Genomic DNA, 26,097 nt, shown 5'->3' with positions numbered 1-26,097 from the left:
GCACTGCCAGGTTTCAGAGACAGGCTCCTGACTCTTACCTGTTCTTGGCCTTCTGGCAAAGGTTGCTCCAGCAGCAAAAAGCCTATGAAATGGATCAGAGTCAACAATTCAGGACTCAATTCAATTTCATGTATACTTGCACTGGGTAATCTCTGGCCCAGGGCAGCTAACTGGGAAGGTGTGTGTTCAGGTAGGTAAGTAGGTAGGTAGGTGTTGCTTAGTGACCAGTCAGAGTGGCATGATCCTCACCGAGGTAACATGTGCTCTGATCAGCTATGTAGTTCTGAGGGAGGTTCTTCTCAGTATGTTTGATTGAATGTCTCCCTGCTTTGTACAAGGCCTGAGGTAAGAACGACAAAACCCCTCCATTCCTTCCTCTTCATATTATGTTCTATTTCATTTAGCTTCTGCAGCAAAGTGCTATCAAGACTTTTCTCCCTTTTTTCTCATCTGCCTTAATTAAGTGGCTTTGTGAGTACTCCATCCTTTATGCAGACTGAGGTTGCAGTCCTAAGTACACTGGCTAAAGCAGGCCTGACCAGCCTTTTTCACATTCCCTGTTAGCCAACCCTCCAAGCGCTGTATGCCAGAGATTTTTGTTCTTTTCTCATTTTTCTGTTGCTTTTTGTCCCCTCTATATCACAATTGCTTTATAATTGAAATTCTTTCGATAAAATATGAATACAAAAAAAGAAGTCAATAATAGGTGTGGCCCAAATACTGGAGTCTAGATGTGGTGCAGCAGTAAAACTGCTAGCACATTACAAAGCTAAGCAGGGTCTGATATGGTTTTAAATTGGATGGGGAACCGTGTGTTCAGATTCCAGAATTGCAGTGGGTTGGATCAGATGACCCAAAGGGTCCCTTCTAACTACAATTCTTTCACTCTTTCCTCATTCCTCACCCTCTTTGCCTTTCACCTCCCTTTCTTTCGCTCTCACATTTATTTGTTGTTATTCACCCTCTTTCATCCCCGCTTTTCTGTTCTCATATATCTTTCCTTCCTTCTTCTCTCCTAATGCTTTCTTTCCTCCCCACCAATGCCCTATATACATCCATAGCACATATTATATACATATGCACACACGATTTCTGCGTCCCTTTAAAAAATCTCAACAACTACAAAAATTATGCTTCCTGTGTGTGACCCACTTTAGGTCTGCATATGACGCACTTATCCCAACGTACCAGTTAAAGACTAGCAAACCAGGCGTCGTCAACATGTAGTGCCCTGAAGATGTTGGGATACAGCCTCCATCATCCCTGACTATTGGCCATGCCGGCTGAGGCAGATGGGAGCTGAGATCCAGAGCTGCTCACCTCTGAACAAGGCCATGCCAAGGCTTAAAACTTCAAACCCCAAGCCCTACAAGACATAGAATCATAGAATTCAAAAGGGACCATGACCCTCTGCAATGAAGGAATCTTTTGCCCAATGACCCTGAGATGAGAAGTCTTGTGCATGAACCACTAATAAGGGGAAGCGTTTCTGCTCATCCCTGAAAGATCACCTCCACGTTGCCTGCATGAAAAACAAAGGATGGCTTACAGATCAAGACACATGGCTTGCCTGCCAGCTTGAGGCCTTGCACACGAAACACGAAACACTGTGAAAAGGAAAGGAAAGGACCCCTGGACGGTTAAGTGACTATGGGATGTGTGGCATTGCTTTCAGGCCAAGGGAGCCAGTGTTTGTCCACAGACAGCTTTCTGGGTCATGTGGCCAGCAGGACTAAACCGCTTCTGGTGCAACGGGACACCGTGACGGAAACCAGAGCGCACGGAAACGCCGTTTACCTTCCCGCCACAGCGGGACCTATTTATCTACTTGCACTGGCGTGCTTTCAAACTGCTAGGATGGCAGAAGCTGGGACAGAGCAATGGGAGCTCACTTTGTCGCGGGGATTCGAACCACCGACCTTCCGATTGGCAAGCCCAAGAGGCTCAGTGCTTTAGACCACGGCACCACCCATGTCCCTATACGAAACACTGTACTGTGCTGGCAACATATGAGAGGGGAAGTCCTGCAAACTGCCTCCAGGGGGTGCCCTCTTCCCAAATTTGCTCTCAGCAGGAGTAGCTGGCAGGCTGGATCTCCATCCTACCAAAGGGGAGTCTCTATAGTGAGGGGGAAAGATGCAAAATATACACAGACAAACAGCGTGTTTCTCTCTGCTGCTGACAGTTCTCTTCCCAGGACTTCATATCCCTTCCAACTGGTTCCCGTCCCAGTTGTCACTAAGGGTGTCCAGCAGGCGCTGGCGTGCGAGGGCCCTCCGGAGGTGCATGCGATAGTCCTCCATCACCAAATCGTCCCAGCGCCGCAGTACAAAGTGGTTTTCGCCCAAAGTCAGTCCCGAACACAGGAGCTGGTTCCGTGTCCGGAAGTCTGACACTGTGATCAGCCACCTGTGTGTGGAAATAGGGAAGGGGGAGGCATTTGTACTGTTATTTTTTTTAATAAAAACTATTTGTGGACTGCAACTTCCTTAAAACACACACACACACAAATCAAGAGCTGCGTACAAAAATACACACACTGCCCCGCTTGCTCCTCTCGCCAACCCTAACAACTACAGACCCTCCAAGTGTCCCTATTTTCCAGGGACAGTCCCTGGTTTACAGAAGCCGTCCTGGTTTCCGATTTGATCCCGGAATGTCCCGCTTTTCCTTAGGACGTCCCTATTTTCATCAGAGAAATGTTGGAGGGTATGGAGTTATCCGACTCCTGAGCCGTCTGAAGGCAATCCTGTATAGGGAAGACTTTTAAAAAAATGTTTAATGTTTTTTTATGTACCGTATTTTTCGCTCTATAGGACACACTTTTCCCCCTCCAAAAATTAAGGGGAAATGTGTGTACGTCCTATGGAGCGAATGCAGGCTCCTTGGCTTCAGCGCTCCAGAGGCTGCACGTTGCTTTCGCTGAAGCCTGGAGAGCGAGAGGGGTCAGTGCGCACCGACCCCTCTCGCTCTTCCAGGCTTCAGGGATAACCGCCTGAAGCCTCCGGAACACAGTGGGAGGTCCCGCTGCGCTCCGGAGGCTTCGGGTTCCTTTTGCTGAAGCCGGGAGAGCAAGACTCTCCCGGCTTCAGCAGAGAGGGAGAGCTGCACAACGCCCCTTCAGCCAAGCGGGAGGAGAAATGGAAGGGGCTCCGTTTCTCCTGCCGCTTCGCTGAAGGGGCGCTGAGCAGAGAGGGGTGCATCCTATAGAGCGAAAAATACGGTATATATATTTTGGAAGCCACCCAGAATGGCTGGGGCAATCCAGTCAGATGGGCAGGATATAAACAGTAAAATTGCCTAACCCATGGGTAGGCAAACTAAGGCCCGGGGGCCGGATGCGGCCCAATTGCCTTTTAAATCCGGCCCACGGACGGTCCGGGAATCAGCGTGTTTTTACATGAGTAGAATGTGTGCTTTTATTTAAAATGCATCTCTGGGTTATTTGTGGGGTATAGGAATTCGTTCACCCCCCCCAAAAAAAAATATAGTCCAGCCCCCCACAAGGTCTGAGGGACAGTGGACCGGCCCCCTGCTGAAAAAGTTTGCTGACCCCTGGTCTAACCTGTTCTTCCGTCCAGCCGTCCCACAGATCACATTGATGTTCTCAAACTGGATGCTGCGCAGGAGTCCTGACTCAAACGCATCTGGAATGGCTTCCTCTACTGCTGCTAGGACCTCTGCATGGTTCATCTCCTTTTCAGGCTAAAAGGCAAAGGGAGAATCCCAAGTCATCAGCTGATATTCCATCCACTCTGACCACTCACCATGAGGTGCAGCAACCTTCTTAAAAGAAGTCTAGGAAATAGGAAATGTACAGCCAAGCCAGCCTTTCTTTCAGGGCCCTCAGTTACATTAAACTCTGCACTGCACTCTTTTGCGTAAGATACTGCATTCTGGGCACCACGATTTAAGAATTGGAAGGGACCCCAAGGGTCATCTAGTCCAACCCCCTGCAATGCAGGAATCTCAGCTTTATGAAGCATCCATGGCAGATGGTCATCCAGCCTCTGCTTAAAAGGAAGGAGAGTCCACATCCTCCCGAGAGACACCATTCCACTGTCTAACAGCTCTTACTGTCAGAAAGTTATTCTTGCTGTTTAGTCAGCATCTCCTACCTTGTAACTGGAAGCCATTGGTCCGAGTCCTACCCTCCAGGACAGAAGAAAATAAGCTTGTGACAGTCATGTGACAGCAATATTGTCTTTATTGATTTGTACCCCATCCATCTAACTGGGTTGCCCCAGCCACTCTGGGCAGCTTCCAATATATAAAAAGGTAAAGGTACCCCTGCCCGTACGGGCCAGTCTTGACAGACTCTAGGGTTGTGCGCCCATCTCACTCTATAGGCCGGGGGCCAGCGCTATCCGAAGACACTTCCAGGTCACGTGGCCAGCGTGACAAGCTGCATCTGGCGAGCCAGCGCAGCACACGGAACGCCGTTTACCTTCCCGCTAGTAAGCGGTCCCTATTTATCTACTTGCACCCGGGGATGCTTTCGAACTGCTAGGTTGGCAGGCGCTGGGACCAAGCAGCGGGAGCACACCCCGCTGCGGGGATTCGAACCGCCGACCTTTCGATCAGCAAGCCCTAGGCGCTGAGGCTTTTACCCACAGCGCCACCCGCGTCCCATCATCTCCTACCTTGTAACTGGAAGCCATTGGTCCGAGTCCTACCCTCCAGGACAGAAGAAAATAAGCTTGTGACAGTCATGTGACAGCAATATTGTCTTTATTGATTTGTACCCCATCCATCTAACTGGGTTGCCCCAGCCACTCTGGGCAGCTTCCAACATATAGTAAAACATTAAAAAACTTCCCTAAACAGGCCTGCCCTCAGATGTCTTCTTAAAGTCAGATACAGTGGAACCGTGGTTGTCTAACGCTTCAGAAACTGAACAATTCAGAACCCGAACGCCAACAACCTGGAAGTGAATGCTTCTGTTTTCAAAAGATTTTCAGAAGCCGAACGTCTTCCAATGTGCATTTTTCATTTCCCCCCCTTTGATTCTCGGTTTTTGAACTTTTTGGAAGCCGAACGGTCTTCCAGAACAGATGACGTTCGAAAACTGAGGTTCCACTGCAGTTGTTTATTTCGTTGACATGTGATGGGAGGGCGTTCTACAGGGTGTGTGCCACTACTGAGAAGGCCCTCTGCCTGGTTCCCTGTACCTTCACTTCTCGCAGTGAGGAAACTGCCAGAAGGCCCTTGGCGCTAGACCTCATTGTCCAGGCTGAACGATGAGGTGGAGACGCTCCTTCAGGTATACAGGGCCAAGGCTGTTGAGGGCTTTAAAGGTCAGCACCAACACTTTGAAATGTGCTCAGAAATGTACTGGAAGCCAATGGTAAGTCTTTCAGGACCAGTGTTATATGGTCCCGGCGGCCCAGAGATTCCACACCCCCAGTCTGTTCCTCCCACCAGCCAAAGGATTCCTTCCTGAAGACTGACCGGACTCTCCAGACAGAGGCAAAGGGGCCGGGCAGCTGGGGGCTTGGGGAACTTGCGAATACACGGGATTTCCATGTCCAGTGCCTCATATTCTGCAATGATCCGCTTCAAGTATTGACGCCTGGGGAGGGGAAGTGTGGGGAAGAAGAACGAAAGCTGAAATCTCTACACCACACTGTTGATTGGTCTTATCTTAGCTATCTACTATATATTTTGGAAACTTGTTCATTGTGCATCGACACCTCTTAAGGAAGAGCTGTAGCTATGGTGGGGAGCAGGGGCTAGCCAGGTTTTTTTGCCCCAGGTGAAGCCTCCAGAGGGGGCCTCTCTCTCTCTCTGCGTGTGTGTGTGTGTGTGTGTACACAAATGCACATGGGGAGGTGTGCCAAACTGGATCTTTGACCCAGGTGAAATAAAGCCAGTTTATTTGGAAATATATCCCGAGCCTTCAGTATTCTCTCCTCCAGAGGAAAGCAAAGCTGGATAACTCTGTCCCTGGAAATTACATTCTTATGACCCAGGAAAACACTGACATAAATAGTACTTACGAGGTTTTACGTGGCGGGGGACAATGCTGCTCCAAGTCAAGGAACAGACAAGAGGTTCCCTCTTCACTCTCGCTTTCCGGCAGAAGAAGGGCTGCAGAAGGAAAAAGAATGATAAGGATCATCATAAAAATCACAACAAAAAAAATTCCTTCCAGTAGCACCTTAAAGACCAACTAAGTTAGTTCTTGGTATGAGCTTTCGTGTGCATGCACACTTCTTCAGATACACCCATAAAAATCACATTATGTTTCCGAGCACAATTCAAAGTGTTGGTGCTGACCTTTAAAGCCCTAAATGGCCTTGGCCCTGTATACCTAAGGAGCGTCTCCACCCCCATCATCCAGCCCGGACACTGACGTCCAGCTCTGAGGGCCTTGTGGCGGTTCCCTCCCTTTGAGAAGTGAGGTTACAAGGAACCAGGCAGAGGGTCTTCTCGGTAGTGGCGCCCGCTCTGTGGAACACCCTTCCATCAGATGTCAAGGAGATAAGACAACTATCTGACTTTTAGAAGTCATCTGAAGGCAGCCCTGTTTAGGGAAGTTTATAATGTTTGATGTTTTGTTGTGTTTTTAATATTCTGTTGGGAGCTGCCCAGAGTGGCTGGGGAAACCCAGCCAGATGGGCAGGGTATGTATGTATAAATATACATATGTATGTATGTATGTATGTATGTATGTATGTATGTATAAATAATCAACTAAGGGATTACCATAAAGGTAAAGGTAAAGGTACCCCTGCCCGTACGGGCCAGTCTTGACAGACTCTAGGGTTGTGCGCCCATCTCACTCAAGAGGCCGGGGGCCAGCGCTGTCCAGAGACACTTCCGGGTCACGTGGCCAGCGTGACATCGCTGCTCTGGCGAGCCAGAGCACGGAAACACCGTTTACCTTCCCGCTAGTAAGCGGTCCCTATTTATCTACTTGCACCCGGGAGTGCTTTTGAACTGCTATAAGGGATTACCATAGAGGGTTACATTAAGATGAAACAGGCAGGAGAGCCACACACATCTCTGCAAGGTCTGTAGAATAAAACGGCCTATCGTTTTATTGCTGTAAAACCCTCCTGCTATAGTCGTGCGTGTGTGTACCTGGTTCTATAGTACGGCTATTGAGTCTCAGGGCTTGACTGAAGTTCCAGGGTTTTAGCCCCCTTCTCAGGACCACGAGGGGAAGGAGCTAAATCTGGGATTCAGGTAACCAGGCTATTTTCTCCTACACACACCCACACCCTGCCCCGGCTTTATCTCCCCATTCTGTAGATCAAACCGGCTATAGCCAATATGGTGCTCTCCAAACAACTTGAACTACCATCAGCCCTGGCCTGCCCCAGTCAGTATAACTCAGAGACGATGGGAACTGTGGTCCAGCAGTGCCTGGTTGGCCTCAGGTTCCCCATCCCTGCACTAGATGCTTGCGGAATTGAGTTCCAGCATCAGCCTGAGCCTTCTCCTGCCTCGCTCCTATCTGTACTTCCAACCCCTCAGCTCCCTTCCTCCTCCTCCTCATTTCACTGCTACATTTTTCCTGGCATGGGTTCAAACTCTACTGTGTTTAGGACTGGATAATTATGTTAAAAGCCGGTATTGGCAGCACCAGCATCTTCTTCCGATGGGGTGCTGCAGGGAAAGCGGGAGGGAGAAGGAACGTGAGCAGGGCTTTGTCAGCTGAAGCCCCCAACGCTCACGGAGGCCAAGAATGGGGAAGGGCTGTGGCTTAGTGGTAGGGAATCTCGTTTCCATTTAGACTGTGCAGACCAAGTCTCCCTATTTTCCAGGGACAGTCCCAGATTTGCAGAAGCTGTCCTGGTTTCTGATTTGATCCCAGAATGTCCCGCTTTCCCTGAAGACGTCCCTACTTTCATCAGAGAAATGATGGAGGTTATGTTAGAATTCCTGCTCCATGATTGCAGTCATGGGATTTTTGTCTTTCACATGACGGTGTGTGTTTTGACTCCACAGAGTGGGAAGTGACGGAGACAGGATGTTTGTGTTACTGTGTTCCGTGAAGTGGGACTATTGTCCTTTGCTCTTTTTCTCTTTGCTGTCTGATGCTAGAGAAAGAGGGAGCCATGTTGCAGTGCTCCGTGTGTGTTTATATGTAAACAAAGTAGATTAGCCAAAATGCTGAGTTGCTGAGGTCTGTCACGCAATGCTGCGAAGACTCTGCGGATCCCTAAGTGTGCCGGTGTCAGTTGGCATCGGTTGCTGTGATGTTCAGGCAGAAGAAAGCTTATGAAGCTCCTGAACGATTGACCAGGAGGGAGGGAACATGCCAGTAGGGCATGTGTCTCTGCCAGGGTCCTATTTGAGTGTAGGCTGAACTCCTGGCAGGTTACGGAGTTATGCGACTCCTGAGCCATTTGAAGGGAAGTTTTTTGATGTTTAATGCTTTATTACGTTTTTATATATGTTGGAAGCCACCCAGAGTGGCTGGGGCAACCCAGTCAGATGGGCAGGGTATAAATAGTTGGGGAATAGGATGCCTCCTGTTTTCATCTGTGGGAGGTTATGTCTTCAAGCAGGCCTGAGGATGACCTCTGCCTGAAATCTTGGAACCTGTTGCCAAGTCATTGCAGATGGCATTGGGCTAGATGGTATACAGCTGTTTCCTATGTTCCTAATAGTGGTGTTTCATGTGTCTCCTGACCCTTACTTGGCTCCCACTGGATGCCGGAACTGGAACGCAATTTAGCCCCTTCATTCTCGTCTTCTTGCATCCTAGGGAACAGGGGAAAGCAACATGGGTTAAGCCTGCTTGGTAATAACCGAAATGTGGCCTCCCCAGTCCCCCACCCCCCCAAAAAAATGCTCTGGCTTTTGCATATGGAGAAAGAGCAGTTGTGCCTTCCACACCTTTTAGATTCTGAAATTAAGAAGGAATCTCTCAATTCCCACCCCCAAATTAATTATTGCTTTGATGTAACCAGCAGCAGTTGGCGTGCCGTGGGTTCGTTTATTTTATTTATTTCATAAAACTTACACACCGCTTGACTGTAAAAACCTCAAAGCGGTTTACACAACAGGTTGGTTAGTTTTGTGAGCAATTGCACAGCCGTCTGGAGTTTGCACTTCCAGGCAAGGAGAGAGAAGGGACTTGGTTGGGCAAAAGGTAAGGAAGACCAACAGTAGGTGGCGCCAGAGAGTGAGTGACAGGCAGAGGTAATTGATTTTCATTTTATCTCAATCTTCATCCTATACTGGTCATTTGAAATAAATGTGTTTTAAGCATGTGACACCAGAGGGCGCTGTAGAGCAATGTAAGATCATCAATGTAAAATTGCATTGAGAGCTGTATATTTCTCTATTTTAAAGCGTTTTTACAGTCAGTGTAGATCCAGCCCCTACTGAGTTCTACAAAGGCTAAATGCAGACTAAGGAGAAGGAAGCTGACAGTCGGTTTCAGCCATCCACGGTTAGAGTTTAAGAAAGCAGGCAGGAGGTTGCTGGCGAAGGGCAGACCGGTCGAACACGCTCCCGTATCTGCCATAATAAACCACTGGGTTTCATGCCACATTTTAAATAAACAACTGCACAGATTAACTTATGGAACTCTCTGCCACAAGAGGCAGTGGTAGTCACTAAGCTTACTTGGCCTTGGAAAGGGCATTAAGGCAAGCATATGGGGAAGGAAAATATGAATAGCTGCTGGGCATGATGACTAAATCCTGGCTCTGGGATTAGAGGCACCCTGCTACAGAGTACCGGAATAATAATAATAATAATAATAATAATAATAATAATAATAATAATAATTGCTAGCTGCGCCTTTGGTCTTAGCCAGCAAGTTTCTTCTTGTGTTCTTATATTCTCTTTTTTATTTTTGCCCTCCCCAAAGCAGCCGTGAGAAATTAGTAGGAATCATCTCATTTTACAAGGAAGAATAAGAAACTGAGATGGAAGCACACTGAGACTTTTCTGATGTTATCCTGGGCATTTCGAAGCAGCCATACATGTCGTTATTTCACATTTGGAAGGATTCGCCTGTTAAAGAAATTCGGCACAGTTTGCATTTTAAATCACGAAGCCAAACGCCCCGATTTGCACTCCCCACCCCCCTCCAAACAATAACGTGAGCCAAAATCCAGCTACCCTTTGAAAGCCTCACCTCTCCAAATTTTGTGATGCAGTCCTCCAACCGCAAAATGTGTCTGTTGGGGGAAAGCTTTCATACAAATTCAGGTATTTGCGTGACAGCGACATACAGGAATGCATTACAGTATATCAGTGGAAATCGCTTGCAAAAAAAATATATGTGTACATTGGGCAAAATTCATAACATATATAAATATGCATGTGTCTATTAAGAGAGATCTGCACTAGAATGCTGAGGAATCTGCACTGTGACTTTTTATTTTATTTTACGGTTTGTAAACCTAGGGGGAACTGGACTGAAGACTGAAAAATGAGAAAAACCAAAACGGACAGATTCATCCACTCCTGTTCTCCATATAGATCAGGGACATCATGTTGGGAGACATTTACATTGCAGGGAGGAGGATCAATTGTCATGGGGAGGGCAATCAGGGCTTGCAGAGAAAGAAACCAGCTGCATGGATTGTTTTTTATTCCCAACACGTTTTGATCTGTACTCTTCCTCAGCAGGGTAATAAGGACTGTTCTAAGACAGGGTAATAAGGACTGTTTAAACATGCTTCAAAGCAGCAGCTTAACTCAAGCCTGGCTCCTGCAATCAGGGCAAATTTACTTTAACATGTGATCCAGTCCTTCAATCACAGGGTCCTGGAGCGCCCAGTGCCCCAGTTTCCAAACCTGGCACCTCCAGTTAAAAAAAGGCTCAGATAGCAGATAGACCTCTCTGCCTAAGGTACCCCGGTGAGCCAATGCCAGTCAGAGTAGATCAGAGTTTCCCAAACTTTGGTTTCCAGCAGTTGTTTATACTACAACTCCCATCATCCATAGCTAGCATGATGGGATTTGTAGTTCCCAAAACAGCTGGAAGCCCAGATTTGGGAAACCCTGGAGCAGATCATGCTACTGGTGTGAGGAACCTTTGGACCTCCAGATGTCGTTGAACCACAACTCCCATCATCCCTGTCTATTGGCCGACTGTGGCTAGAGCTGATGGGAGTTGTAGTTCAACAACTTCCCATACCTTCTGGACTGGGCTAGCTGGACAAGCCATCGGCCGTGGAATAAGGCAGAGTCCTTGGAACAGGACAAAGGGTCTATCAAAGAACCTGATTGCTCAGTCGGTAGAGCAAGAGACTCTCAATCTCAGGGTTGTGGGTTTGAGCTTTGGAATAGATTCCTGCATTGTAGGAGGTTGGACTAGATGGTGGACTAGATCATGGTCTCTTCCAACTCTACAATTCTATGATTCTATGATTCTGTGAAAAGAAGATAACCACAGCAATATTGGAGCTGGGACTCAGCTACATTAGTGAAGAAAATGTGCTTTATATGAGTTACAGCACTGTGACACCAGATGGCTCTGTGGAGTCCTGTCTTTCGCCAGCGTGATTTCCCTTAATGAAGTTTGCAACACGTTTCCTGAAACGCTTTTTTTGATGTGCCTAGATCCAGCCTTACAGTTGATTCCCAGGTCCTTCTCTGCACAAACGGAAACCTAGAAAGGAACTGAAGTTTATATGCCCCTGCACCCCAAAATAAGCTTTAATCTATCTCAATAACACAAACATCCCATGTCCCTTTGGAGATCCGCAGTAATACTCCAGTCAAACTGGGGGTGGGCTGCAACACCAATTGGTACATGATGAGCCCAGATGGCACTTACAAAGAAGGATTGGAGGAGGGTGCACCCCATAAGCTTTGGGCCACCCCATAAACCTTAGTTCCTTTTAAAAATTCTACTGGCTGAGCTCTTTTTTGAACATTTGTGCAAGTACGGAACTGGGAACTAGTAACCAAATTCATAATAGAACACATAGCTAGGTAGGGATAGGAAACCTGTGGCCATTGAGAGGTTAAAAAAAGGTAAAGGTAAAGGACCCCTGACAGTTAAGTCCAGTCGCGAACGACTCTGGGGTTGCGGTGCTCATCTTGCTTTACTGGCCAAGGGAGCGAGCGTTTGTCCGCAGACAGTTTTTCCGGGTCATGTGGCCAGCATGACTAAGCCGCTTCTGGCGAACCAGAGCAGCACACAGAAACGCCATTTACCTTCATGCCAGAGTGGTACCTATTTATCTACTTGCACTTTGACGTGCTTTTGAATTGCTAGGTGGGCAGGAGATGAGACCGAGCAATGGGAACTCACCCCGTCGCGGGGATTCGAACCGCCAACCTTCCAATCGGCAAGCCCTAGGCTCACCATCCCTAGCTATTGGCCCTACTGACTACAGGTGATAGGAGCAGGAATCCAACCACATCTGGAGAGGCACAAGGATCCCACACCCCTGCAGTAAACCTGCCCTCTAGCACCTGCCACCCAAACCACTCAGTCACTCCCCAAAACAGCATGGCATCCTCTGGAATGAATAGGCTATGGAGGCAGATTCTCCCAGTTCAAGGCCTCCACAAGGCTGGCATCCCTGCCTAGCCTCCTCCAGCTAACCTTATCTTTTTTTCTGGTTTAAGAGGTTTCAGCCTTCCAGCAGGCCAACAGCAAAGATTCAAAACCAGTTCCGGGGTTCCAGAATGCTGACTCCGCTGCAAGGGAGGGGGATGTAGAAGATGGGGAGACTGCCAGCAGGTGGAGCCAGAGCCAATGGCACGCAGAGCCAGCTCATTGTCAGAAGCGAGCCCGCAGCAAATCACACAGAGTGGGTGAAATTAATTCCTTATTAGAAATGCAGGATCCACACAGGCATACTGGGCCTAATGAGCAGGTAGGTCTTGCCCCCTCTCCCATATGAGGTAGTTGCAGAAACTAAAGTTCCCCACCTTCCCACAGCCACCTAAGTCTATTCCCCTCCAGGGTTTTTTCCAAGCAATATGAGACTATGCCAGTGTACCTGCCTTTGCTTCTTCCGCTTCATGCCTCTTCTGGTCCCGGGAGACCAGGAGGGAGGCGAGCTTGTTGCAGCAGGAGGGGAGATCCCTGTGCTCCTTCAGCAGCCTGACTCATCTCTGCCTCTTGGCCTCTCACCTTCCCTGCTTCTGCTTACGGACTTCAGTTTACCGCAGCTTCTCCCTGTTACCTCTTCAGTTTCCTCCTCCCAGTCTTCTCCCTCTGAACACTCATTGACATCCTACCACCAATCCCCTGGTATTGAGCCTTCTTCCCTTGCGGGTTTCAACATTGTAGTTAGTCCTGTTGACATTTCCATTCCACCTTAAGGAACAGACATGGGATTGTCACGTGTCACATGTCTGTTTACATTCCAGCACAGTATGCTGGGAACTTCCGTTATGTGTATAGTTTTTGCTTTTAGCTGTTCTCACTGAGACAACATGAGAGAGAGACGACATGTTTCTTTGTCCTGATTTATGATTAATAAATCTGTAGTTATAGTATGCTTCCACAAGCCTCACGCCTATTCTGTGTGCACAGTTCGATCCGCTGATAGTGTGCCCTGGCTCTCAAACCCGGGTCGCTGATTTACGTCAGAGCAGAGGCGGGGGTCTTCGCAGCGGGACGGCTGGAAGGGAATGGCCCAGCAGAGGCTTGCCTCCCAGCCCTCTGCATGTTGACAAGTCCAACCCACTGATGTAGTTAGGTTAGGCTGTGTTGTTTAGTCGTTTAGTCGTGTCCGACTCTTCATGACCCCCCGGACCAGAGCACACCAGGCACTCCTGTCTTCCACTGCCTCCCGCAGTTTGGTCAAACTCATGCTGGTAGCTTCGAGAACACTGCCCAACCATCTCATCCTCTGTCGTCCCCTTCTCCTTGTGCCCTCCATCTTTCCCAACATCAGGGTCTTTTCCAGGGAGTCTTCTCTTCTCATGAGGTGGCCAAAGTATTGGAGCCTCAGCTTCAGGATCTGTCCTTCCAGTGAGCACTCAGGGCTGATTTCCTTAAGAATGGATAGGTTTGATCTTCTTGCAGTCCATGGGACTCTCAAGAGTCTCCTCCAGCACCATAATTCCAAAGCATCAATTCTTCGGCGATCAGCCTCCTTTATGGTCCAGCTCTCACTTCCATTAGGTTAGGCTATATAGACTTAAATATCTTACAGGAGAGAGGCTCTTCAGAGGATGCTGAATCTTCCTTTGCTTACTTCAGAATGAGGCAAGCCTGCCCCACTGCATTTGGGGGTCCACCAGCTCATTCTGCTTAGTGGAGCCTGGGGCCTCACCCTCCCCCCCCCAAGTCCTACCCTGCCTGCTCCCTCTTTCAGTAGCACACGCAGCCAGCAAAGCCCTTCAGTGAACCACATGCAAGGTAAATGCCATTCCCTGTCCTACCATTAACAAGAAAACTGCAGCGGTTTTAATTAAGTTGCCTCTTTGGAAGGGTCTCTGGCTCTGCAGCATCTCTCCCATTTATGCTGAGATGCATAATAGACAGAGAGCTATTCGGAGACCCCGGTAATATTTGCAGTTCCATTTGCCAATCACCTTGTTGCAGAGTGCCAAAGATTAGCTAGCAGCCTGGGGAAAAAATTAAGTTGCTGAAAGTCCCGAGGAGTGAATTGCTTTTCCAAATAGCCATTAAAATGTGTTTCAGAGCGCTTAGTTGTTTTCATAATGTTTTTTTCGGGATATTCCCCAAAAGCCCTCCACCCCCATCCAAAAGATTGCCCTTCCCAATGTTCTGTGACCTTGAAATGCATTGAGATGGCCAGGGAGACTGACCCAATACCTGTATATAGGGATTGGGAGTAAATCTGTTTCAGATCACATTCATAGGTGATCCTACCTAATTCACACTTTACATACCGAAAGGGTAAAGTGGTACCTCTGGTTAAGAACGTAATTAGTTCTGGAGGTCCATTCTTAACCTGAAACTGTTCTTAACCTGAGGTACCACTTTAGCTAATGGGGCCTCCTGCTGCCACCGTGCGATTTCTGTTCTCATCCTGAAGCAAAGTTCTTAACCCGAGGTACTATTTCTGGGTTATTGGAGTCTGTAACCTGTATCGTCTGTAACCCAAGGTACCACTGTATTTGAAATTTGCACTTCTCTGAATTTTGCAATTCAGTTCTCTAGGCAAGTAATGTGTAGGGGGAAAAAATCATATGCTAGGGCACTAGTCTCTGGCCATTTCAGACCCACTTTTAACCCAAACATGCACTTAGGGTCCCGTGTCTTAACCTTTTACCATATATTTGCATGGTGGTAGTGCTCCTGTTGCAATCCACCTTGGATGAGGCCATGACCCCACTAGTGGGTCTCGACCTACAAGCTGAAGTCCAGTGTACCAGGACAGTGGGCTTAAACATGCATATACTGGCATACTACCCTGAACATGCCTTACCTCATCTGACCTCAGAAGCTAAGCAGGGTTAGGCCTGGTTAGTACTTGGATGGGAGACCGCCTGGGAATTCTGGGTGCCATCAGCTTGAGCTTGAGATAGCTCAGTCAGTAGAGCATGAGCTTATTAATCTCAGGGTTGTGGGTTTGAGCCCCACCTTGGGCAAGAGATTTCTGCATCGCAGGGGGTTGGACTAGATGACCCTCAGGTTCCCTTCCAACTCTACAGTTCTATAATTAGTAAATATATAACGTGTTTCATATATGAAAATACATAATATAAGGAGAAATTGTTTGATAACATTAATATAAATTAGGAGAAATTGCACAGACACATGTACGTGCATATTCTATGATTAGTAAATGTATAACGTGTTTCATATATGCATATATGAAAACACATTATATAAGGAGAAATTGCTTGATAACATAAATATAAATTAGGGGAAATTGCACAGGCACATGCATGTGTTTATTGGAAGGAATCCTCACTGAAAAGCTAATGAATGCTAATTTTCTAATTGCTAACTGATGTGGAACTATGGAGAACTGAATTTAAGATTGGGGAGAAGATGGAAAATGGAGGGAAACCAACACTGACAGATTCACCCACCCTGAATGAAACATCAGTACCCCACGGTCAATTGCAAGCTTGACTCAGCTCAGCTCGGTTCATTCTTTGGCAGCAAAGCTCTGCTCTCGAGACACTGTAAGCAAGACGGGACGACGGCACAGTTGGTTGCCAATGCTAGGTCCTCCTTTTTTATATATAAATATTTTATTGGTTTTTAACATACAAAATTATAAAACATTCCACACCATTTATCACAAATACATTCTTATTGGACTTCCATCAGCACCTCTGATAATCCTCCGTCTTAATCACTTCTTATGCATTTCCTAACCTAACTTAATATTGCCTTTACATCTCTTAACATATCGTCTCTCCTTCTCCATTTTTACAATATTTCTAATATTATTCCTCACAGAACTTCTTGCAAACCTACAAATGTCGTCTGGTCATCACAAATACTTTTCAAATAATCCGTAAATTTACTCCAGTCTTTGGTAAATTTCTGGTCCCCGCCGGTTTCAGATCCTTCCCGTTAGTTTATCAATTCCGCATAGTCCATTAATTTCATCCTCCATTCTTCCATCGGCCAACGCTAGGTCCTCCTGGTAGACAGGTTGGGCCTCTCCACCCTGGGTGACCTGCGCCTAGTCCCTCTAATCTGTCCAACAAACCTAACTCACAGGGTTGTTGTGAGGATATAAAAGGGGAAAGAATTGTGAGCTCCTTGGAGGAAAGGGAGACTCAAAGATAACAAAGAAAAATACATTAAATGCTCAAGTTAAAGCCTTTTTATTCTCTCAGGCTTTTGGCGAGCGCTGACATGATCCTTCTGTCATCTGTCGCCTGCCCACTTTGCTGCTGCCTGTTCTTTTCCTATTGTGTGTGAGGGGGTGGGGTGTGTAGGATTGTCGTTTCACCTTATATGGCTTTCCATTGTCATTCTTTTTATTTTTGGATTCTAAGGCATGTGGTATGGTTCTCAGAGTACTGGCCTAAGGCCGGGAAGAGTTGGGTTCAAATCCCTCTTCAGCCACAAAGCTTGCTGGTTGATTTTAAGCCAGTCACAATCGCTAAGGATAAAATGAAATGGAGGAGGACCACATTGGTGCCTTCAGTTCCTTAGAGGAAGGAATCCAAATAAAGCATATTCCACTCACAAGGCTACAATTCCCAGAGTTCCCTGTGAGGAATCATTAAACCACTATGTCAACTGGAACGCTATGAAGGGAATGGGAGTCTCCTAATAACTATCAGCACCCTTAAGAAACTGCATCTCTCACAGTTCTTTGGGGGAAACTGTGACTGTTCAGATTAGCATCATAGTATTTTAAATGTATGGAGTGAATGTGAGCAATGTTGAGACAGAAGAACTATTAAGTCTGACTTGGTCTAAGACAACTTCCTATGGCTAATCAGATCACTTTGGCCGCCAGCACGGAGGACCAGGGATGGCTGATTCCCATTGGGGCTGGTAGGGCAGAATGTGTTGGTTTTCGTATTTTTGTTTGGTTAAAAGAACAAAGCACTAGGTAGAAAAATAAAAAAGAGAATTTCCTGGAAGCCTAGATCCAGGTTAGGGGCAAGTACTCTTTGGTGAGAGAGTCCCAGCAGAGATTTAAAATCACAAGCCATGCAGAAAGTAAATGTGAGTGGAAATATAGACTTAGACCTTTAAAATATTCCCTACCAAGTTGCTTCCAAAATTCCCCACCTCCCTTAGCAAAGAAAGAGACCACACATTTGGTAAGTTAAAAATGGTTTACTTACAAATAAATAAATAATTTTAATTTATATCCTGCCCATCTGGTTGGGTTGCCCCAGCCACTCTGGGCGGCTTCCAACACATATAAAAACATAATAAAACATCAAACATTAAAAATAACCATCTGATCCAATATAAAAAGTCACAATTACTTTAAACAACTTATATCAAATACAACAAATATTAAATAATCCATTAGAATTACAAACGCTTCAAAGGCCAGATTTATGATCTTTTCCATACAGTAGCAAGATAGGCAGAAAAACTTAGGTCAGTTCCAGAGTGATAAATGTTTCTAAATTATTGGTACACAGTAACATGAAGGTGGCTTGCTTAAACCATGTGGTCTAGATTTGGAGCATCGAGCTTAGACCTCTTATTGGTAGGGTTCACATAGTAGAAGTGAGATTGGTAACCCTTCCTCCCAAGGAAGGAAGTGTGACTTAGGTAGGCCTGGCAGAACAGCTTACTCTATGGTCTTAACCCCTTTGTGCATTAATCAGAGTTAAGCATGCTGGTTTATAAGGCTGATTTATCCCACAGAATTCCATTCTCCCACCTAGTTTTCTGCTTCCTCTGCCTGCCCCAACAGCCGGCCAGCATCCCACATCCACTGAGCATGCTCAGTGTGTTCCCCCTTCCATTCCTAGGATTTCTCCCTGGAGTCTTAAGATTATTTACTAATTTACTTTCAGCGCACATTTATATCACTCAAGGGCCCCATAAGAGCAATTCACATAAAAGAACCAAGCAAAAAAAGCCAAAACAAAACCCCAAACCCCCGCACCCATTAATTAACAAGAATGAAAAGGAAAAACCTTAAAATCAAATGGAGCAGAGCTAAAACCTTCACTCCTATATTAAAAGCCATTAAGAACCACACAGAATAAGAGTATTTTTACTGCCCACTGAAATGCTAGCAGGCTTCGGCCTAGCCTCACCACTTAACAGATTAAAGGCATTAAAAACTTCCCAAGACAGAATTGCCTTCAAACAGCTTGGGGGTTGGACAACTCCATACCCTCCAGCGTTTCTCCAGTGAAATCAGGGACATCCTAAGGAAAAGTGGGACATTCTGGGATCAAATCAGAAACCGGGACGGCTTCTCTAAATCTTGTGTCTGGGTTTTCACTTTTCGAAATATGGCAACCCTAGTTAATATGCAACCCAGCCCTCTCTGAGGAGGGGTGTGTGGCCTGGAAAGAGACCCAAGAACAAAGAACAGGAGATCTGCATTTGGCAACTGTGGCTCCCCACCCCCCAGCATGTAAGGTCTGGGCTACCCCCAAGACACACGGCTGCCTGAAGCCTCTGCATACAGAAACTGACTGGACCAATAGTCAAACCTTCCTTCAAAACTTGCAGTGGAACAGCTACTGCACCCGAACACAGCATGGCAGCTTGCAGGGCCCTGTGCTCTCTCCTTCCATGCCCTGACTCCCTCCCCAACATCCTCTGCCGCCCGAGGCGGTTGCCTCCCTCTGCCTAATGACAGAGCCGGCCCTGTGTTCCTACATGGATGTTCCATTCGTGAAAATGTCTAACAGCTGTTGATCAGGCCCCCTTTTTCAAAAGCTAATAGCTACCTTCCACCGCACCCTGTGGTGGTGCGCATTCCTCGTGCTAATTGTGCATTCTGTAACCGACTTTCGTGGGGTTCTGGTACAATGAGACAGAAAAGGGAAGGGAAATCTTCCCAATCCGTGGATGGCAGCCAGAGATCTTGGTTGTAGCCCAAGTTCTGCGGAGAGTCTTTAGGAAAACCAGCATTCACTGCTCTTGACATAAACTACAAATAGAATCAGAGAAGGGAGATGCGATGCTGTTGCAGGCAGAGCAAAACCTTTTTCCTTCACGGACTGCTGAGCTGAAGGACTGCCTGCTTCCCCTTGGATGGATCAGAACCTCCCAACTGGATGGAGCTGCTTCTTTAATCTTGGCGCAAGCAACAGCTTTCCTATTGATAAAGTATCATTTCCTGGAACCAAATTCTTTCCCCGCTGCCAACTTTGTTCTCTTCGCCACTGACGTTTTCGAGCCAACTCACAGATCAAAATAAGCACAGCGCAAGTGTGGCCTCTCTTTGTGGAGGTGTGCAGAGATGCCACATGCAGCAAAAAATAAATAGTGCATCTCGTTCTCTCTGTGCCGCAACTCAGCCCACATTTGCCTGGACACAACTGTCTGCTTTGCAAAGTAAGCCTTGCTGTGGTGTAGTGAAACCCGATGATATTTGCCAAGCAAGGCAGGCAGAGGAACTACTGGTTAAATCAGGTGTGATGTCAAGTAAAGGTGGGGCTGCCATCACCATAGGAGCAAGCTCCTAGGGGCCAAGGAACCTTCAGCCCCCCCATAAAAATAATCTAGGGAGCTGGACTCCCCCAAGTTGATGGGCATTTCCAGGTTGTTGTGTTTTTTTAAAGCAGGAACTTGGGGATACTTACCATTTTAAAATTATATATATATTTGTTGTTGTTTAGTCGTTTATTCGTGTCCGACTCTTCGTGACCCCATGGACCAGAGCACACCAGCCACTCCTGTCTTCCACTGCCTCCCACAGTTTGGTCAAACTCATGCTGGTAGCTTCGAGAACACTGTCCAACCATCTCGTCCTCCTTCTGGTCTCCCACCACACCATCAGCCAGATGTGGAAGGGAAGTGATTGACTGGTTGGCCCATTGCCATGGATACAGTTGCCATGGAAATAATGGTCCATGTTGCTGCCCTAGCCCCTATCCTCCGTAGAGCTCTCCCAAGCATGGGTTCAGTGGCTTCAAGTGAAGGCTGGGGCAGCTGGGAATTCTGGCTTCTCCGAGAGGCGCAAATGAGTTATTGCATGCTGCTGGGAGAGAAGGCTAGAAACGTAGAATTTCATGTTCTCAGCAGGAAGAAGATCAATGAGTCGCTATACATCAAGGGGAAGGGGAGGGGGAGATGAGAGAATTGAGACTCCCGACTTCTCTGTGTGTGGAAGGAAAGCAACCGAAGGAATTTCCTCAAAGGGGATTGCAAGTTGTCGGTCTGGGAGAAGGAAGAGGGAGAGAATAGGTGGAAGGCAGAGAAAAGAGTCAGGACGATTTCCCCAGGGTAGGTGTTTGATCCATAATAATAATAATAATAATAATAATAATAATAATAATAATAATAATTTATTATTTATACCCCGCCCATCTGGCTGGGTTCCCCAGCCACTATGGGCGGCGTCCAGCAAACACTAAAATACAGTAACGTATTAAACATTAAAAGCTTCCCTAAACAGGGCTGCCTTTAGATGTCTTCTAAAATTTTGGTAGATATTTTTCTCTTTGACATCTGGTGGGAGGGCGTTCCACAGGGTGGGTGCCACTACCGAGAAGGCCCTCTGCCTGGTTCCCTGTAACTTGGCTTCTCGCAGGGAGGGAACCGCCAGAAGGCCTTCGGCGCTGGACCTTAGTGTCCGGGCCGAATGATGGAGGTGGAGACGCTCCTTCAGATATACTGGACCGAGGCCGTTTAGGGCTTTAAAGGTCAGCACCAACACTTTGAATTGTGCTCGGAAACGTACTGGGAGCCAGTGTAGGTCTTTCAAGACTGGTGTTATATGATCTCGGCAGCCGCTCCCAGTCACCAGTCTAGCTGCTGCATTCTGGATTAGTTGTAGTTTCCGGGTCACCTTCAAAGGTAGCCCCACATAGAGCGCATTGCAGTAGTCCAAGCGAGAGATAACCAGATAACCTCAAAGTGTCCTGATTTTCCAGGGATAGTCCTGGAATTACGAAATCCATCCCGGCTTCTGATTTGATCCCGTAATGTCCCTATTTCCCCTGCCAGTGCTGCTGTAGCAGAGCTCAGGGAAGAGGATGAGCTGGTACTTGTCCCCAGTGGTGGCAGCGAGGGAACGTCCTGTTGCCTCTCCGTGGCTGCTGCCGCTGGCCTCCTCGCTTGGGCAGCTGCTGGAGAGCAGGAAAGGAACAGAAAAGGCTGCCACTGCTGAGGCCCACCCCCGTGTGATGCCCTGTCTCTGAGGTGCAGGCAGAGAGCAGGGTCACCCTGGGCAGGAAGAAAGGGGGAGTGGAACAGAACATGTTTTGTTTAGTCGTTTAGTCGTGTCCAACTCTTCGTGACCCCATGGACCAGAGCACGCCAGGCACTCCTGTCTTCCACTGCCTCCCGCAGTTTGGTCAAACTCATGCTGGTAGCTTTGAGAACACTGTCCAACCATCTCGTCCTCTGTCGTCCCCTTCTCCTTGTGCCCTCCATCTTTCCCAACATCAGGGTCTTTTCCAGGGAGTCTTCTCTTCTCATGAGGTGCCAACAAAGGAACAGAACATAAAGAGTTTAATTTAAAAAAAAATGCTTTGTGCATCCATGTCTAATCTTGCCCCTTTCTAAAAGTTATTTATTGGTGTGTGTTTTTCTTGTTGTAAATCTGCCAAAGAATAAAACCAAAATACGATACGATAATCTTTATTGTCATTGTCCCATACAGAACGAAATTGAAAAAATCTACATCAGACGTTCAAAAACCAACAAGCCTGCTATCCCAGCTGTCCCAGCCTGGTTAGCCCCCTAAAAACTCTGATACCCCATAATTAAATACAATATACTCCCACAGAGACTACCTTACACTGCGTTTAAAACCAAAATCGCATTTGGATAGAAACTGTTTCTCAGGTGGCTAGTCCTAGTCTTTATAACCCTGTACCTTCTTCCAGAAGCTGAAAGAGATCATTTCCGGGGTGCGTACTATCCTGCAGGATTATATACTATCAGGATTATTATTATTTTTAATCATTTTAATTTGATTTTACAAATATAAAATTTTCACAATCCAAATACATATCCATATATTGAGATTACTCTGAATCTCGCGACTTTCCCCCAACCCCCTCCATGGGGTCCTATTCTCAACATTTACAACTGCATATTATTGATTTATATCAATCCATATTATCCATGGTATTTGTTACATAGCAAGTCAAATTAAAATCCTGCTAATGTTTCCATCTGCTTAGAGTGGTCTCCTAGATAACTTATAATTTCCCCCCTTTTTTAAAAAAATGTTTTTATCCTCTTGGTTCCTGAGTTTTCCAGTCAGCTTTGCCATTTCGGCTTGGTTTGCCATTCCTCTCTGGTAGGCTCTTTGTCTTCTTTCCATCTCTGGGCTAGTAACACGGATTCTGAGCGGCTGTTGTCCCATACATAAAAAATCTTTTCTGCTCCTTTGGGATGTCGGTACCTATAATTCCTAATAAGAAAGCTTCTGGGTTTTTTTTTTTAACAAAGGTTATTGTAAACATTTTTTTTTCCATTTCATTATATATAATCTCTCAGACTGCTTTTTTACCTTACAAGTCTGCCACATATAAAAGCTACCTTCTTTTTCTTTACATTTCCAGAAGGTATTTGTACTAACATAGAATAACATCAGGATTAAGGGGTTTTCTCAGGACGGTGGAGGGTGTGTATTCTGCGTCTTGTCGGTGTAACTCACCCTTCTTCTGATAGGGAATGCTCTGCAGTGAGAGGAGAGGGACAAAAATGAAAGATTGAGGAATCCAGTTGCAGGGAATTGACCATCAGCTATCCTACCTGGGGGTTGTTGATGGGAGCTGGAGAAGAACAACAGCTGCAGAGACTCAGGTCCCCCAGCCCTGATCTACTAGGGAAGAATGGAAGGGGATGGAAGCCTGGATTTTCTGAAAGGAATTTTAATAAGGAGTGGGTGGCCCTCTGGACAGTTTTTGGACTCTAACTCCCATCATCCCCAACCAGCATGGTTGACGATGATGGAGTCGGTGCCGTTATGTACTGAGTTGAATAGGATCCAAATTGCAGCAGTCTGATTGGTCCTAGAACAATAGGATTCAGAATGCAGCAGTCTAATTGGTCCTAGAACAATAGGATCCATAATGCAGAAGTCTGACTGGTCCGCAGGAGCCACCCAATCCAACTCCAGGTGGAAGTGAATCTGCAACCTGATTGGCCTACAGGAGAATCCCGGAATTAGCCAATCACGTGGGGCCCATTGTGTAAATAATGTATATAAAGCAGACAGTTCGGGGAAACTTCCATTCCTCACTACTATGAGCTGAATAAAGAGCATGAAATCCACACTGAACACCAAGTATAATTCAGGTGCCTAGCAATGTATGGAAGGCTGCAGTTTCCTCTCCCAATCTAAAGCATCGGAGGGACAACCCCATGCTTGAAATGGCTTTTGCGGCCTGCAGCCATCTGAAGATGTCCAGTTGAGCTCCGCTTCTCCATCACCCCCGCTGCCCCTTCGCTCCTCCCAGAGTTCCCATGCGTGCTCAGAGTAATTGCTCTTTCCTGTGGTAACCTTGCCCGCCAGGCCTGTTTGTCGGCCAGGATTAGCCTGCGATGTGCTGACATGTGCCGCCGGGCGGCGGCGTGACAGCGAGGGACAGTGACAGGCAGGTGCCTGTAGCCAAAGAGCTGCCCTCTCGTCTTCCCGACATAATGGCTCCATGCAATTTCCCGCTTGGAATAGTTGCGCACGGGCGCATGTATACCCAATATGTATATTCACACGGGGCAGGTCTTCAAAATGCAGGTAAGCCGGTTGAGTCAAGTTATAATCCGTTTATCATGAGTCAAAGGACTCCGTTACCCCAAATCCTGTGTTTTATAATTTCAAGATGAGATTCTGCAGAGAAAGAGGGCTTCCAAAATGGCAAAACCAGTTTATTAAACAAATTGACCAGTCAGGTCTGTTAAGCATCTGCTTTGCTATGTAAACTTGGACCAAAGTGTTAGCAGGGGCAGAGGAAGGGGGTGAGCTGGGTGCAGACCGCCCCAGGTGTCACCACTGAGGGGGGTGACAAAATGCCAGGCAGCACTCACCACGGAGCCTGCAGCGCGCCCGACCCATGCGTCTCTTCTGAGAGAGCCGTGGTGGCTTGGGCACACGCAGACCTCACACTACCCAAACCATGGGTAGGCGAACTAAGGCCTGGCGGCCGGATCCGGCCCAATCGCCTTCTAAATCCGGCCTGCAGGCAGTCCAGAAATCAGTGTGTTTTTACATGAGTAGAATGTGTGCTTTTATTTAAAATGCATCTCTGGGTTATTTGTGGGGCCTGTCTGGTGTTTTTACATGAGTAGAATGTGTGCTGATCGCCGAAGAATTGATGCTTTTGAATTATGGTGCTGGAGGAGACTCTTGAGAGTCCCATGGACTGCAAGAAGATCAAACCTATCCATTCTGAAGGAAATCAGCCCTGAGTGCTCACTGGAAGGACAGATCCTGAAGCTGAGGCTCCAATACTTTGGCCACCTCATGAGAAGAGAAGACTCCCTGGAAAAGACCCTGATGTTGGGAAAGGAGAAGGGGACGACAGAGGACAAGATGGTTAGACAGCGTTCTCGAAGCTACCAGCATGAGTTTGACCAAACTGTGGGAGGCAGTGGAAGACAGGAGTGCCTGGCGTGCTCTGGTCCATGGGGTCACGAAGAGTCAGACACGACTAAACGACTAAACAACAACAGAATGCGTGCTTTTATTTAAAATGCATCTCTGGGTTATTTGTGGGGCATAGGAATTTGTTCATTTAAAAAAAAAAAGTCCGGCCCCCCACAAGGTCTGAGGGACAGTAGACCGGCCTCCTGCTGAAAAAGTTTGCTGACCCCTGGGCCCAAACGGTCCGCCCACTGCCTCCCTCTCAGCTGTAGGGTGGCTGAGTTCCCAGGCAGACTCCAGAGGCCCCGCCCTCGCCCCACCCCTATGGGCGCCTTGCCCCGCCCCTGGGCGCACCATGCCAGGCATCCAAGTGGTTTCCTCCACTGCTGAGTTTTAGCATGGGTATACATCCATAAATAAGCTTTGTGACCAGGGGAAAAACAGGACTCCATTACCTTTGTCAACCTTAGAACAATATTGCCTACGCCTTTCTGGATGACCTGACTGAGCATTCATCTTACTTTGTTTGCAGGGAGGTTAGACGGTGTTCACCATTTAATGAGCATTTATTCTGGTTTGACATTGGGGAAGTCAGGTGACATGGTGCCAAGCGTGATCCTACACTTTCCAGGGCATTTTCCTTATCACAATGAAATCTAGTTTTGGGGAGGAAGTGAGGAACAACTTTAATTGCACAACCTGAATTTGCTGATATGTGACTGAATTGCACCCCCCAAAATAGTGGCAGTCTGGAAGTACCCTGATAGGATTATCATCCTGATATTGTTGATGGGAGTGTGAGGCTTTGGGAGAGTGGTTTGCCTAAACCCAGCTATTCAGCATATGGCAGAAGTGGGATTTGAATCAAGGAATTCATGATTTACAGCTCAGTCTCCCATTGCTTGGCCCCTGCTCCTGCCCACCTAGCAGTTTGAAAGCACGCAGTGCAAGTAGATAAATAGGTACCGCTGCGGCAGGAAGGTAAACGGCGTTTCCGTGCGCTGCTCTGGTTCGCTAGAAGTGGCTT

The 26,097-nt window shown here is 47.1% G+C and overlaps 1 protein-coding gene and 1 pseudogene across 1 annotated transcript; one reads left to right on the top strand and one right to left on the bottom strand.

Moving 5' to 3' along the window:
- Nucleotides 1-1,955: 1,955 nt before the first annotated feature.
- C13H19orf81 (chromosome 13 C19orf81 homolog) lies at nucleotides 1,956-10,669 on the bottom strand. Its single transcript, XM_028703653.2, has 6 exons — nucleotides 10,103-10,669; nucleotides 8,651-8,715; nucleotides 6,000-6,090; nucleotides 5,452-5,572; nucleotides 3,566-3,705; nucleotides 1,956-2,409 (listed from the first exon to the last, which is right to left on the bottom strand). Exons 1-6 carry the CDS (start codon nucleotides 10,207-10,209, stop codon nucleotides 2,202-2,204), a joined length of 732 nt encoding a protein of 243 aa, XP_028559486.1. The 5' UTR covers nucleotides 10,210-10,669; the 3' UTR covers nucleotides 1,956-2,201.
- Nucleotides 10,670-15,306: 4,637 nt separating this feature from the next.
- LOC114583757 (5S ribosomal RNA) lies at nucleotides 15,307-15,418 on the top strand (annotated as a pseudogene).
- Nucleotides 15,419-26,097: the final 10,679 nt, after the last annotated feature.

This window comes from Podarcis muralis, chromosome 13 (assembly GCF_964188315.1).
Source record: "Podarcis muralis chromosome 13, rPodMur119.hap1.1, whole genome shotgun sequence".
Classification (NCBI taxonomy): Eukaryota; Metazoa; Chordata; class Lepidosauria; order Squamata; family Lacertidae; genus Podarcis; species Podarcis muralis.
Note: the sequence above shows the minus strand (reverse complement) of the source record. Positions and strands in the feature narration are given on the sequence as shown.